This window comes from Aedes albopictus, chromosome 3 (genome assembly GCF_035046485.1).
Source record: "Aedes albopictus strain Foshan chromosome 3, AalbF5, whole genome shotgun sequence".
Lineage (NCBI taxonomy): Eukaryota > Metazoa > Arthropoda > Insecta > Diptera > Culicidae > Aedes > Aedes albopictus.
The window spans coordinates 388,409,284-388,423,016 of record NC_085138.1 but is presented as its reverse complement, the minus strand read 5'-3'; the positions used below and the strand labels follow the sequence as shown (position 1 = coordinate 388,423,016).

The following is a 13,733-nucleotide window of genomic DNA, read 5'->3' as shown; positions in this document are numbered from 1 at the left end:
GTAGTGATCACCTTCCGATCGCTGTTTCTATTTCCAATGGTTCACGGCAACCTCCATCTATCGACATTTCCTACGACCTCACGAAACACATTGACTGGGGGAAGTACGCGGAAGCAATTATCGACGGTGAGCAATCGGTAGAAGTCCTTCCACCGCGGGAAGAGTATCAGTTTCTATCAGAACTGATCATCAGTAGCGCGCTTCAGGCACAACGTCGGCCAGTGCCAGGTCCATCGGCTCGCAGGAAACCCCCCAATCCGTGGTGGGATAGCGAGTGTACAGAAATCTATCGCGAAAAATCCGCTGCGTTCAAAGAGTTTCGGAAACGCGGTTCGGTCGAAAACTTCAAGCGGTACGTTTCCCTTGAAAGCAAGTTCAAAAACTTGATCAAGGCGAAGAAAAGCGGTTACTGGCGTCGGTTCGTCGAGGGTTTATCGCGCGAGACATCAATGAGAACTCTTTGGAACGTCGGGAGAAGAATGCGTAACGCGTCGTCGGTAAACGAGGATCGAGAAAGCTCTCCTCGGTGGATTCTCAAGTTCGCAAAAAAAGTTTGTCCAGATTCCGTACCCGTGGAGCGAATAATTCGGGATGTTTCCGAGGATAGGGACGACATGGATAGGCCGTTTTCGATGGTTGAATTCTCACTTGCTCTTCTTTCATGTAACAATTCCGCTCCAGGAATGGATCTAATTAAGTTCAACTTGCTTAAAAACCTCCCCGACGTCGCTAAGAGGCGCTTGTTGAACTTGTTCAATCAGTTCCTGGATAACAACATCATTCCGGATGATTGGAGGCAAGTGAGAGTGATAGCTATTCAAAAACCCGGGAAACCCGCGTCGGATCATAATTCGTACCGTCCAATCGCGATGTTGTCTTGTCTACGGAAGTTGTTGGAGAAGATGATTCTCTTTCGACTGGACAAATGGGTTGAATCGAATGGCATGTTGTCTGATACACAATTTGGTTTCCGCAGAGGCAAAGGAACGAACGACTGTCTTGCGTTGCTTACTTCAGAAATTCAGCTTGCCTTTGCTCAAAAGCAGCAAATGGGCTCAGTGTTTTTGGATATTAAGGGAGCTTTTGATTCAGTTTGTGTCGATGTTCTCTCCGACAAACTACACGAAAGTGGCCTTTCACCAATTTTGAACAACTTTTTGTATAATTTGCTGTTTGAGAAGCAGATGAGTTTTGCTCATGGCGACTTGACAGTTTCACGAATTAGCTACATGGGTCTCCCCCAGGGTTCATGTCTAAGCCCCCTTCTTTACAATTTTTATGTTAGAGACATAGATGATTGTCTCATGGAAAATTGCACGTTAAGACAGCTTGCGGATGACTGTGTTGTTTCTATAACGGGATCAATAGCAGTCGATCTGCAAGGACCACTACAGGATACTTTGGACAATCTGTCTACTTGGGCTCTTAAGCTGGGTATCGAGTTCTCTCCGGAGAAAACTGAGATGGTTGTCTTTTCTAAAAAACACAAACCGGCAAAGTTTCCGCTCCATCTGATGGGTAAGACAATCACTCATAGCATGTCTTCTCAATATCTCGGCGTCTGGTTCGACTCCAAATGCACCTGGGGGAAGCACATTGTGTATCTGATACAGAAATGCCAAAAGCGAATCAACTTTATGCGAACTATTACCGGAACATGGTGGGGAGCACATCCGGAAGATCTGATCAGGCTGTACCAAACAACCATTCTGTCGGTTTTAGAATACGGTAGCTTCTGTTTTCAATCCGCGGCGAAAACACACTTGCTGAAGCTTCAACGGGTTCAGTACCGTTGTCTTCGGATCGCGTTAGGTTGCATGAACTCAACTCACACTATGAGTTTAGAGGTACTCGCTGGTGTACAGCCTCTGACAGACCGCTTTGCGGAGTTATCGTTCCGGTTCCTCATCCGATGCGAGGTTGTGAATCCATTGGTCATAGAAAATTTCGAAAAGCTGCTCGAACAGAACCCTCAAACTCGTTTTATGAGTGTGTACTACTGGTACATGACGCTGGAGGTAAGCCCATCTCCGGTTAACACCAATCGTGACAACTTCTCAAACTTCGACAGCTCCTCAGTGGATTTTGATCTCTCTATGAAGGATGAGATCACCGGTATTCCGGAATCTTTTCGTTCAGTAGGTATTCCACAGATCTTTGCAAGTAAGTTCGGGCATGTTAGCGGGGACAGACAGTTCTTCACAGACGGTTCGAAAACCGATGACCAAAGTGGTTTCGGTGTCTACAACGAATTTCATAGCGCCACCTACATGCTTCAAAAGCCATGTTCGGTATACATTGCTGAGCTAGCGGCTATATACTACACCTTAGAGTACATTCGCACTCTTCCACCTGAGCACTACTTCATTTTTACCGACAGTCTAAGCTCTCTGGAGGCTGTTCGGTCAATGAAACCGATGAAGCACTCAGCGTACTTCCTGAATGGAATACGCCAAGTCTTGAGTGCTTTGTCCAAACGCTCATACATCATCACCATAGCTTGGGTCCCTTCACATTGCTCAATTCCGGGCAATGAGAAAGCGGACTCTCTGGCTAAGGTGGGCGCTAGCGGAGGCGATATTTACGAGCGTCAAATCGCCTTCGACGAATTTTTTGCATTGGCCCGTCAGGAGACCTTGATCAGCTGGCAACACAAATGGAGAGATGGAGAGATGGGTAGATGGTTGCACTCCATCATTCCACAGGTGTCGAAGAAGCCATGGTTCAAAGGGTTGGATTTGAGCCGCGATTTCATTCGTGTAATGTGTCGGCTGATGTCCAACCACTATTTGTTGAATGCACATACCTTTCGTATTGGGCTCTCAGAAAGCAATCTCTGTGTCTGTGGCGTAGCTTACCAGGATATCGAACATGTCGTGTGGGGATGCAATGAGTATCGTGAGGTCAGATCTGAGCTGCATGAAATTCTCCGGGTCCGAGGAAAACAACAGAAACCCGTTAGAGAAGTGTTGGCAGGACTTGATTTGGAATACATGAACCTGATTTACCAGTTTTTGAAACGTGTTGATGTCAGAGTTTGATGTAGTACGTTCCTTGTTTTCGTTGTCCGCCCTTTGGTTTTGTTGTTCGCCCCTGTCTGTCGTCACCCCCTTCCGTTTGTCCTCTTCTTGTCGTTGTCTACCGATAAAGTCCTCTCTTTTTTGTTCCATTTCAGATAAGGACATTTTGCCCCATCAATGTTTTTAGTATAAGTTAGCAAATAATTTAGTTTAAGACCCCTAAATTCCTCCTTCCCAATTTTATTTTATTTTTTTTATCCCTAACCTCGAAACAGCCGCGAGTACTTCGGCTCCCCAAACTAACATAGCATTAAGGCAGTAAATATTGTAAAATGTAAAATATATTGTAAAAAAAACAACAAATGATTTCGGCTCAGTTATGCCCATGAGGCGCCCGAGCCTTCCAAATAAACGAATAAGTAAAAAAAAAAAATATATATCTTGGTAGCCAAATGGCGGCCGATGGTGGCACCAAATAAGGGCCCATATAGCCGAGGCGGTAAACGCACGGGTATTCAGCATGACCATGCTGAGGGTGACGGGTTCGATTCCCGGTCGGTCCAGGATCTTTTCGTAAAGGAAATTTCCTTGACTTCCTTGGGCATAGAGTATCTTCGTGCCTGCCACACGATATACGCATGCAAAATGGTCATTGGCAGAGGAAGCTCTCAGTTAATAACTGTGGAAGTGCTCATAGAACACTAAGCTGAGAAGCAGGCTTTGTCCCAATGAGGACGTTATGCCAAGAAGAGAGAGAGAGAGAGAGAGGTGGCACCAAGATCGACATAGGTGCACGGATCAAGAAGGCGAGGGCTGCTTTTGTGAGTTTAAGAAATGTATGGAAAAACAACCAGATCAGTCGACACGCCAAAATCCGAATTTTTAACTCGAACGTGAAATCTGTGCTACTATACGCCAGTGAAACCTGGTGTGTATCAGTGGAGAACACTCAACGGCTGCAGGTCTTCATCATGCCTGCGGTATATAATTCGTGCATGGTGGCCTCACAATTGGATCTCCAGCGTGGAGCTCAATCGTCGAAGTCATCAAAAGCCGATAGCGACCGAAATTCGGGAGCGAAAGTGAAGCTGGGTCGGCCACACTCTACGCAGGGGCGGAAACGAAATCTGCAAACAAGCGTTAGACTGGAACCCAGCAGAACATCGCAACAAAGGCAGACCCAGAGGCTCATGGCGGCGCAGCCTCAATAACGAACGACAGAAATTTGACCTGGCCACAGGTCAAGGCGATGGCTGGCAATCGCCCAGGATGTAAATCTTTCATTTCGGCCCTCTGCACCACCGTGGGTGCCCAGGACTGAAAGTAAGTAGTTCAGGGCTCTGAATGTAGCTTAGCCATACATTCCCATAGAATGTAAAGTAATAATACTTGGATAAAACAATAGACACATAAATGGAATAATAATTACAGTAGTTCATTTGAAACTTTGCATCTATTTTTGAAAACATTATTTTTTTAAAAATTTTGTAGCTGAAATTCTTTAATCAAAACATTATCTATTGCTGGGCTACCTAAAAGATCCAAATAGTCAAGGCTAACAGATTGTATTGTGATTATCGAAAGAATTGCGAAAGACTACTCCTTCTGACCTACAATTTGTTTTTGGAGTAAATATGAAATGATAGTAAATTCACACGTCCAATCACCTTCCTCCATTACGGACCCGTTCACTGTTCAGATCGTCCACACCGTAAGGCTAGTTATCGACGCATTGTCCAGAGTCCAGTTTTGAAACGATGTTGTCGTTGCTGAGCTACGATGTGTATATCTACTAGCAGGAAGGATTTTAAAACAATTCGGCGATTGTTACGTCGCTTGCGATTGACTTGGCCTTGCTCCGTAGTTCTTCGCTTGCGTTTAAGTTGCTACATCATAAGAACGAGCGTGTTTTGTTATTCATCTGTTTTGACTTGCATATTTTCTTGCCGTTATCTGCGCACTTACTTTTCACTAGTTATCGAGGTTGAATAGCTTCCTGACGCCCGACGCAAGGGTTCGGTTGGCCACGTGGTGATATGAGGCGATCGCCGTCGAAGCGGTCGTCGCCTGGATCGTGACTTCGGTCGGCGCCAGGAGCAAACCTCACGTCCGTACGTACTTGTACACCACTAGAAACACCAGAAAGCTAACCATCACTAGAACACAGGCGGTGACCACTTTGGCGAACGTGTTCAGGCCGGACTCGTTTGGGTTGAGCGGCCGGGATGAGCTCTCCTCGGTAGAGGTACGCCGCTTTGCGGCTAATCCGCGGGCGAGTGCTGGAAAGGCGAGCGACTGAGTGAAGGTGAGTTTGTGCAACGATTCGCTCAACGAGTAGGGTCCCACGGAACCACGAGCAGCGGCTCGCAGCAGAGCGTACTCCAGGTCCAGGGCGTCGAACAGCGACAGACGGGCGGTCATTGTCGACGCCCTCCGTTGGTCCAGCTCAAGGTGATCTTTGTCGCGCTCCGGACGGAGCCAGGGGTCCGATGATCTGAAAAGGTAACGTAATGGAGTATGAGGTCAAAGGACATTTGATTCGAGCTGAATTACCTTTGGGGATGCGCTCCAAGGGTGGCGACTGCTACTGAAGTCAGGGATGAGGTCGTACTAGAGCTAGCCGTGCATAGATGATTCCCGGCTACCCCGTTGAACTCCGTATTGTCTTCTAAGGATGTCTACAAGACACAAAAAAGATTATTGCTTCCATTCTTTCACAACTCACGTTAATCTCACTTGGTCGGGTGATGTCAGCTGTCGCAGGGCCAGTATCCGCGCATGATCCGGATGGAGAAGCGACGTCGATGGGCGCCGGTTGCGATCCATCGAAGGCGTCGGTGAACCCACCGTGGGCGATGCACTTGGTGATATTGCGTTGGACACTACGAGGGGATGACAGGGCATGGCGACCGGCGATGGGGACGCCTGAACGGAATCGATTCCGCTATCGCCGGCTTGCAATTGGTCAACGAAGAGGGAATTGCGCCGCAGGTCGCCGGTGCTACTGCTGGAGGCCACGGCGACATGCTGCAGCGAGGTTTGGAGTAGTCCCGTACTGCTGCCGCTCTGGTCATCTACGGCCAGCGGAAACACGAAACTCTGTCCGTCGGCTTCTCCCCGGGGCGAGTCTTGGCTGGGCCAGACCTGCAACAGCGGTAGCGAGCATGTCGGCGGATTGCGGGCGGGACTGTTAATGCTATTCGTTTGCTGCTGGAAGGCCTTTCGTCCTAGTTTTGTAGGACTTTCGCACCCGCCGGAATCCTCCGAGGACGTGGGTGGCTTCGTGGTGGTACGCCAGAACTTTTTCAACCGCAGCTCGCGTCGTTTTTCTTGTTGCTGTGGAAGAGAATGCAGAAGATGGTAAACATTTTTGAGTACTATTTGAAGAGTAGTGCGACTTTGATACTTAGAACAACTATGCAGGCAATAGTCATTGGATGCAAATTTTGCAAGATTTAGATTTCCGTAGAAGTCAGTCTGGGAAGTTTTTTATCTGGTAGGGCCTACGAGGCTGAATCAGGATGGTTTTTAGATTGTATGGACATCAGACACATGCATTTGGATATGAGATAGGAAAATATCATCTATTCGATTAGAATAAATTTTACTTTCTCCAAATAGTTTTCGTGATGAAATTTGCCAGGATGTTTTAACATTTCCTAATCTTTCTTATATCATAATCTTTGTTTTCCAGAATAGGTTAGCTCAGAAGTAGCCTATCCGATCAGAGTTATAAAAAGGTTTATATTGATATGTTTTGAGAGCTTTGTAATGTAAAGGTTCATTTTTTCGACGAATCGAGTTTTTCGTACATTGTTTGAACGTTTCTCATTAAAAACAACAAACGGTTTCACGGTTTAGTGGTTTACGCTATCTATCCTCTTTTAAAAAGACAATTCACACCGTCTTCAGCCAGAGGCTGCACAGACTGAACACATTACTTACACTAGACAACGGACAACACACAGAACACCCAGTGGCCCAGTGATGATTTTTTCGTTTGACGAAAAGTTTCTACCGACTGGAGCGGGAATTGAACCCACACTCCGAGGCTTACGATACGCCTAGACGACTGCCGCCGCTAACCGCATGGCCACGAAGCCCTCTTATAGATTCAATCTACGAATCCAACGTACGACTGTAAATCCCTTCGAGCTTCTTCTGGTGCTTGATTCGGTTACCTCGTCAAATTGGCAGAATTGTACAAATTTGACTAACAATGACCGTTGTTGCTCCCGCTGCTGGTGATGTCCCATTTCCCCCGAGGGAAACCGTAAACGAACGAGCCGAACCTGATGCCGGTTGGTCGTCCTTACTCCTAGTCCTAACCAATGGTGATGATGGTGATGACGATCACTGCGCAAGAGTAAATTTGCATAAAGTATGAAATTTAATTAATATTGAATATGTTTTCCCAGCGTGCTCGCTCGCCTTGTGCCAGGCTGATGACTGCAGCAGGAAATAGCACACCGGATTGGCCCAGGAACACCACACCAGACTAGAGCACGAGACCGGAACCAAAACCGGACCTCAGTTGGCATATGGGGAATACTAATGCTCATCCACTTCTTCTCTGTATCGCATGTATGCGGTGGCCGTAGATTTGTGCATGCTCTTTAGGTCCGTTCAATGCGGATGCCGTTCAATGGAAATTTACTATCCGTATTGGCACTTGAAAGCAAACCGACTGTGAGCTAGTGTTGTGCCACTAGTCTATCATGAATGAATGCTCGAAACGGGCATCACCGAGTTACTGCTGCCTGCTCGTACATACCTACATTACATATGTGCTAGGTCAGAGGTGCTTTTTGTGCGAGGTATTGCGACTTGAGTGGATGATCTGCGCTCAATGCTGCACTAACTCTGCAATACATATGGTGATTTGATGCAGTGGAAGTACGCTCAATGAGAGACATTCATGGATGGATCCAAGGATGGATCCTATCGGCGACGGATGGTAAAGCAAATGGAACTGACTGGTTCACGTCAATCAATGTACTACAGGCCATAAATTTAAAATAAAATGATTAGGTAATCGACGAAGGAGGGAAGTTAAAAGGCAAATTCCATCTGGCTGGTTTTGATAACCGCAATGTAGTATAATCACAGTCTTGGAAACTGTTACTAACATTTAATACGACTGAGTTCTTATATTACCGGAGCGATAAACACGCGGGTATTCAGCAAGGCCTGAGGGTGACAGATTTGGTTTCCGCTTAGTTCAGGAACTTTTCGTAGTGAAATTATCTTCGACCTCCTTGGACACAGAGTATCTCGTACCTGCCACACGATTACAAATGCAAAATGGTCATCGGTAGAGAAATTTCTCAGTTAATAAGTCAGTGCTGTCAGAGCTGGTTGCTCAAGGTTTAAGATATGCTGCGCTCCCTATGTGATTCGATCATTACTATAGCCTATAGTCTAGTCTAGCCTATATAATCTATAGGTGAATGGTGTCAATATATTTTTGCATAAAACGATCTTCTTGAAGCAAGGCCGCCAAATCAACGGAAATTCTCTTGATTTCCCAACGAAAATGGTCAACTTCCGGTTTTTGTGCTTGCAATTAAGGTTTTCATGTGATTTTATCACCAGCAATGTGTTTTCAAGGAGATTGGGACACACATGGAGGCGCATGGTTATTGGTGTCTATGCTATCCATGTTAGGGGACATTGAAATAAGACGACCATCGTTTAGCGGAAGGGGGGGGGGGCGAAAAATGCGGAACATAGGGGGGAAAGGGAGTCGAAAATTCCCGAAAAATGATGGACGTAAGTTTTTAATATTTTCAAGAAGTGGCATCTTACCCCATGGCCTAGAAGAAGTTCTTCTAGAAATTTCTCGAGAAATTCTTCTTGCAATTACTCCAGGAGTTTCCAGGAGGTTCATTATTCATGGAAACTCTTTCAGAGATCCTTTCAGACTTTCTCTAAGGTTTTCCTTTAGAAATTCAGACATTTGTCCACTAGAGGTTCCTTCATGTATTACTCCATATATTCAGGAATTCTCTCTGTCATTTATTCAGAAATTCATTTAACAAAATCTCTAGAAAATCTTTTGGACGTCCCTCCAGGACTTTTCCAGACTTTACTCCAGATATTCCGCCAGGGATTACTTCGAATACATTCAGACCTTGATTTCTATTATGACTACCTGCAGACAGTTCCTCAGTTTTACCAGGTATTCATTCAGATTCCTTCAAAAATACATTTTACATTTTTAATTTCTTTTCAATCATTATTTTTACATTTCTTCTGTGATTCTATTCTCCAGAATTTTGTAATGTTTCTGCAGAATTTCCATCAGAAATTTCTTCACTACTTCAGAGATTTTTGTGTACTAATCCCTTCAGAAGTTGTGTAAGAAATTCTTTCAAGAATTCTTCCAAAGGTATCTCTTGGAGGTCTTCCAAAGATTCCTTCAGAAAATACACCAGGGATCTTTTACAAATTTATTGAGGCATTTCTTCAAGAATTTAACTAGTATCTTTTTCTGTAATTTGTGCAAGGCTTCTGCAGACATTTTTTCAAAAGATTCCTTTAAAAATTTCTTTACGGAGTTTTCTTTGGAATTACTTCCAGAGTTCCTCCAGAAGCTTTTCATGACTTTTTAAAAATGAAGAGATATCTTAAGGAATTTATGGAGGTTTTTTACAGGCATTTATCTTAGAATTCGTTCAGCTATAACGTCAGAAAGTGCTTCAGCTGGGAATCCCTCCAGAAAATTTTCAAGAATTTCTTTTAGGAATCTCTAAAGGTAACACCAGGCGTTTTTCAAAAGATTCCTTCAGACAATCCTCCAGAGATTTCCTTTCAATTTCCTTAAGAGATTCTTTTAAGAATTCTTCCAGTATTGTTTTGTGCAACTTTTAGGAAAACTTCTAAAAAATCCTTGGAGGAATATCTGGATCAATTCCTGCAGAAATCTCTGAATAAGTGATGTAATTTCTAAAAAGAATTCCTGTAGGAATTTCTGTTGGAATTATTGAAAAAAAATTCCAAGGAGTTATTTGAAGATCCCTTGGAAGAATTTCCCGAAGAATTTCTGTAGGATTTTTGAAGAAATTTTAGGAGTGCCTTCCTTGAGGAATCGACTGTTGATCTTATGTTTTGAGGTTATGGCTTTCAGTCTTTCAGGCTTTCTTCCAAGACTGAAAGCCATAACCTCAAAACAAATTTTAGGAGTACTGTCTTAAAAATCCCATGGTAGGAGTTTCAAAGAAATCTCTTGCTGTCATAGCTGCAGAAGTCCCTACCCGAGCAGGAGGAAATAGCTGAAGAATACCAAACTCAGGTATGGAAAACCGAATACCTACAACCTGAATGAGGTATTAAGTAGCCCTGCATAAGAGGTAAAATACCTAAAATAATAACTGGTGTATATTCTGTGCATAACACGTGAATAATGACATCAGGTATGGCAATACCTTAATAATAATCGGCGATTTTTCCATACAAATAGTGATTTTTCCATAACTGAATAATACCTCAAGCAGTCCTCAACACCAAACCAATAACTCGTTGAGGTATTTTATAAATACCTACACAATACCAAAATTAGTTATTTTCAATGCCAGGCTAACCGACCAATACCTCATCTTGGTATGATACCTGACTTTGGTATGCTGCAGTTATGTGTAAGTTATTCGTTCCTGCTCGGGTACAGCTCTGCAAACATCTTTGGAAACCTTGTACCGACTTTTTGAACCCTCTAGGCAGAATACCCTCCTGGGGTGTATGTAATATGTTTTGTACCTTTTAATTCCACCCTGTTTTGCTTATCCTTTGACGCATATTTTGCCTACCACTTCCCGAGCAGGAGAAAATAGCTGATGAATACCAAACTCAGGTATGGAAAACCGAATACCTACAACCTGAATGAGGTATTAAGAAGCCCTGCATAAGAGGTAAAATACCTAAAATAATAACTGGTGTGTATTCTGTGCATAATGCGTGAATAGTGACATCAGGTATGGCAATACCTAAATAATAATCTGCCATTTTTTCATAGAAATAGCAATTTTTCCATAATTGAATAATACCTCAAGCAGTCCTCAACACCAAACCAATAACTAGTTGAGGTATTGCATCAATACCTACAAAATATCGAAATAAGTTATTTTCAATACCTGGATAACCGACCAATACCTTGTCTTGGTATGATACCTGAATTTGGTATGCTCCAGTTATGTGGCAGTTATTCATTCCTGCTCGGTTTGTAATCTTTCTCATTGACAGTTATCCAGTACACTCATTTGAATCTCTGAAGATATTTTTGAGGGAATTTTCAGAAAGAATCTGAGCAGAGATTTCTGGAAAAAACTCTGAAGATATTTCTGAAAAAAAAAAAAATCCAGTAGAATCCATGTAAACATCTCAGAAGTATACTTGTATGAATCTCTAGAGAAACAGCTGAAGAAGTCGCAGGGAAATTCTTGAAGGAAGAAGAAGAAGAATTTCTGGTGGAATTCCTACAAGATTTTCTGATTGAATCCCCGAAAAAATTCCGGGACATGTCTTGTGGGAATTTTCAATGGAATTTGTGGGGTTCTCCGTATCGTAGATTCCAGATCTTTATGATTCTCTCCTGGATCTCCGGATCCGATTCGGGAACCAATTCTTGCCTCCTCACACTCGTGGTAACAGATCGCCCAACCACTTGCTATAACTCCCGCTCACATACTGATTGATGCAAACTAGAATGGAACACTCTAAAGTCTGAACTTCCCAAAAGATGTGAATATCCACTCAAGTGCCAAGGTATCTAGATGTTTCAGTGATAGGACACCACAGAATTCATTGAGCAATTCCTGGAAAATTTTCTGAAGAAACCACTGGAAAAATCTGTAAAAAAATTCATGTAGAACAATCTAAAGGTATCTCTGAAAAACTTCTCGAAGGGTTTTCTAAGCGAATCCCTAGAAGAGTTTCCAAAGTAAACCCTGGCGGAGTTTCAGAAGAAGCCCATGGGAATATGTATTTAAAAAAAAACACATTCAATACTTCCAGTGAACTATTTGCTCTTTGAAGGAAGCACGACACTAGACAACGGACTAGGATGCAACGCCCAGTGGCACATCCGAAAATTTTCCCTGACAGTTATGGTGGGAATCGTACCCAAACTCCTCAGCACGATGCGACTAGATGCTTGGTGACTAGCTGCACGGCCACAACACTAAACAAATATATCTGAAAGAATTCTAGGAAAACATTTTGAAGGAATTTCCGAAGGAAACTCTGGAGATTTTCGTTAATAATTCCTGGATGAATTTATGAAGAAACCGATGGAGGAATTTCTGACAAAATCTTGGTACAATTTTAAACCAAATTCTTGCATTAATATCTGGAGGAATCCATGGAGCAGTTTTTGAGGGAATCCATAGAAGATTTCTTAAAAAAACCCGTGGACAAATTCATGGAGATATTTCATTAAGAATTTCTGAAGAAATTTCTAAAGAAATGTCCAAAAGAATCCCTGCAATGATGACAAATATTTGTCCAAACAAGCCCAACAAACGACCAACAGAACGTGAATCGTGGCAACCTTGCATAAATGTTGGACTATAATGACAAATATATTTGTCCGTCTAATGGACTCTTTAGAGAAATTTCTAAAGGAATTCTGCACTTTTGATTTTCTGAAGGAATTGCTTTAAACAATCAGAATGAATCCATGGATGATGGTAGTTTTTTTTCTCAGAAATTCGTTAAAAATTTTTAGGGGGATCCTTTGAAAGAAATTCTAAAAATTACAAAGAAACCGTGGAAGACTTTTTGAATAGAACTCCTAGAGTGTGTCCTAATAATCTAAAGGAATCCATGGAGCAATTACGGAAGGAATTCAATGAAGGTTTTATATAGGAGTTCTTAAATCATCTTTGGGGTAAACTTTAGAATTTTTTGGTGAAATTTTAAAGGAAAGGAGAAACCCATGGAAGAATTCTCAGAGGATTCACTCCGAAGGCATTTTTGGTAAAATTTCACAAAAATTCCCTGGAAGTTGTTTTTAAGGGAAATAAAGAAAAATTTCTAAAGGCATACCTAAAAGATTTTTTAACAGGAATCCATGGAGGAATTTCTGAAACTATCCATGGATGGCGTTCTAAAAGAATCATTCGATAAATTTGTGGAGAACTCTGAAGTAATTCCAAAATGGTTTCTGGAGAAATTTCTGGTGAAATTTCTGATGCTATCTATGCAAGTCTTTCAAATATAATCTTCAGTAAAATTTTATAGGTATAGCTAGTGCAATGTCTGAATCAATCCCTGTAAGAAACAAAAGAAAATTTCCAAACAAAGATTCATATAGAAAGGTTTTTGGAAGATTCCTTGTAGCAATAAATACATTGGCATTTTTTTTTATTTGCAAGAGCGTTAATAATATTTATAGTTAAAATTTAATAGAATAATATTTATAGTTACTCAGTGATTAATTTGAAGTAACCTCCATGACGCAACTGTACTAAGCTGAAAAGCAGAATTTGTCTCTAACGTTACGCCAAAGAAAAAAGAAAAGCTACTTGGGACTACTAGAACATAATGGCCACTGAACTTATGCCCCCGAAAATTCTCGGCAGTCTTACTGTCATAATTTCTAGGGGATTAGGGATCTCTGTTAACTCGAATATGAGTTTGACCGATTCGTATTGATAAATTCGTAACTTCTAAAGTGAAATCTTCAGGAATTTTCTCATGTCTGCCAAAAATTATACA

The 13,733-nt window shown here is 42.5% G+C and overlaps 1 protein-coding gene across 1 annotated transcript in view; it reads right to left on the bottom strand.

Annotated features, from left to right (window-relative positions):
• Positions 1-4,623: 4,623 nt before the first annotated feature.
• The window catches only part of LOC109399688 (uncharacterized), a 235,566-nt gene continuing 226,456 nt past the window's right edge, over positions 4,624-13,733 (bottom strand). Inside the window, exons 3-5 of the mRNA XM_019672199.3 lie at positions 5,757-6,356; positions 5,574-5,698; positions 4,624-5,514 (exon numbers count right to left, since the gene is read on the bottom strand). Coding sequence (XP_019527744.1) covers positions 5,124-5,514; positions 5,574-5,698; positions 5,757-6,356 — 1,116 coding nt within the window. The 3' untranslated portion in view covers positions 4,624-5,123. The remainder of the gene's footprint in view (positions 5,515-5,573; positions 5,699-5,756; positions 6,357-13,733) is intronic.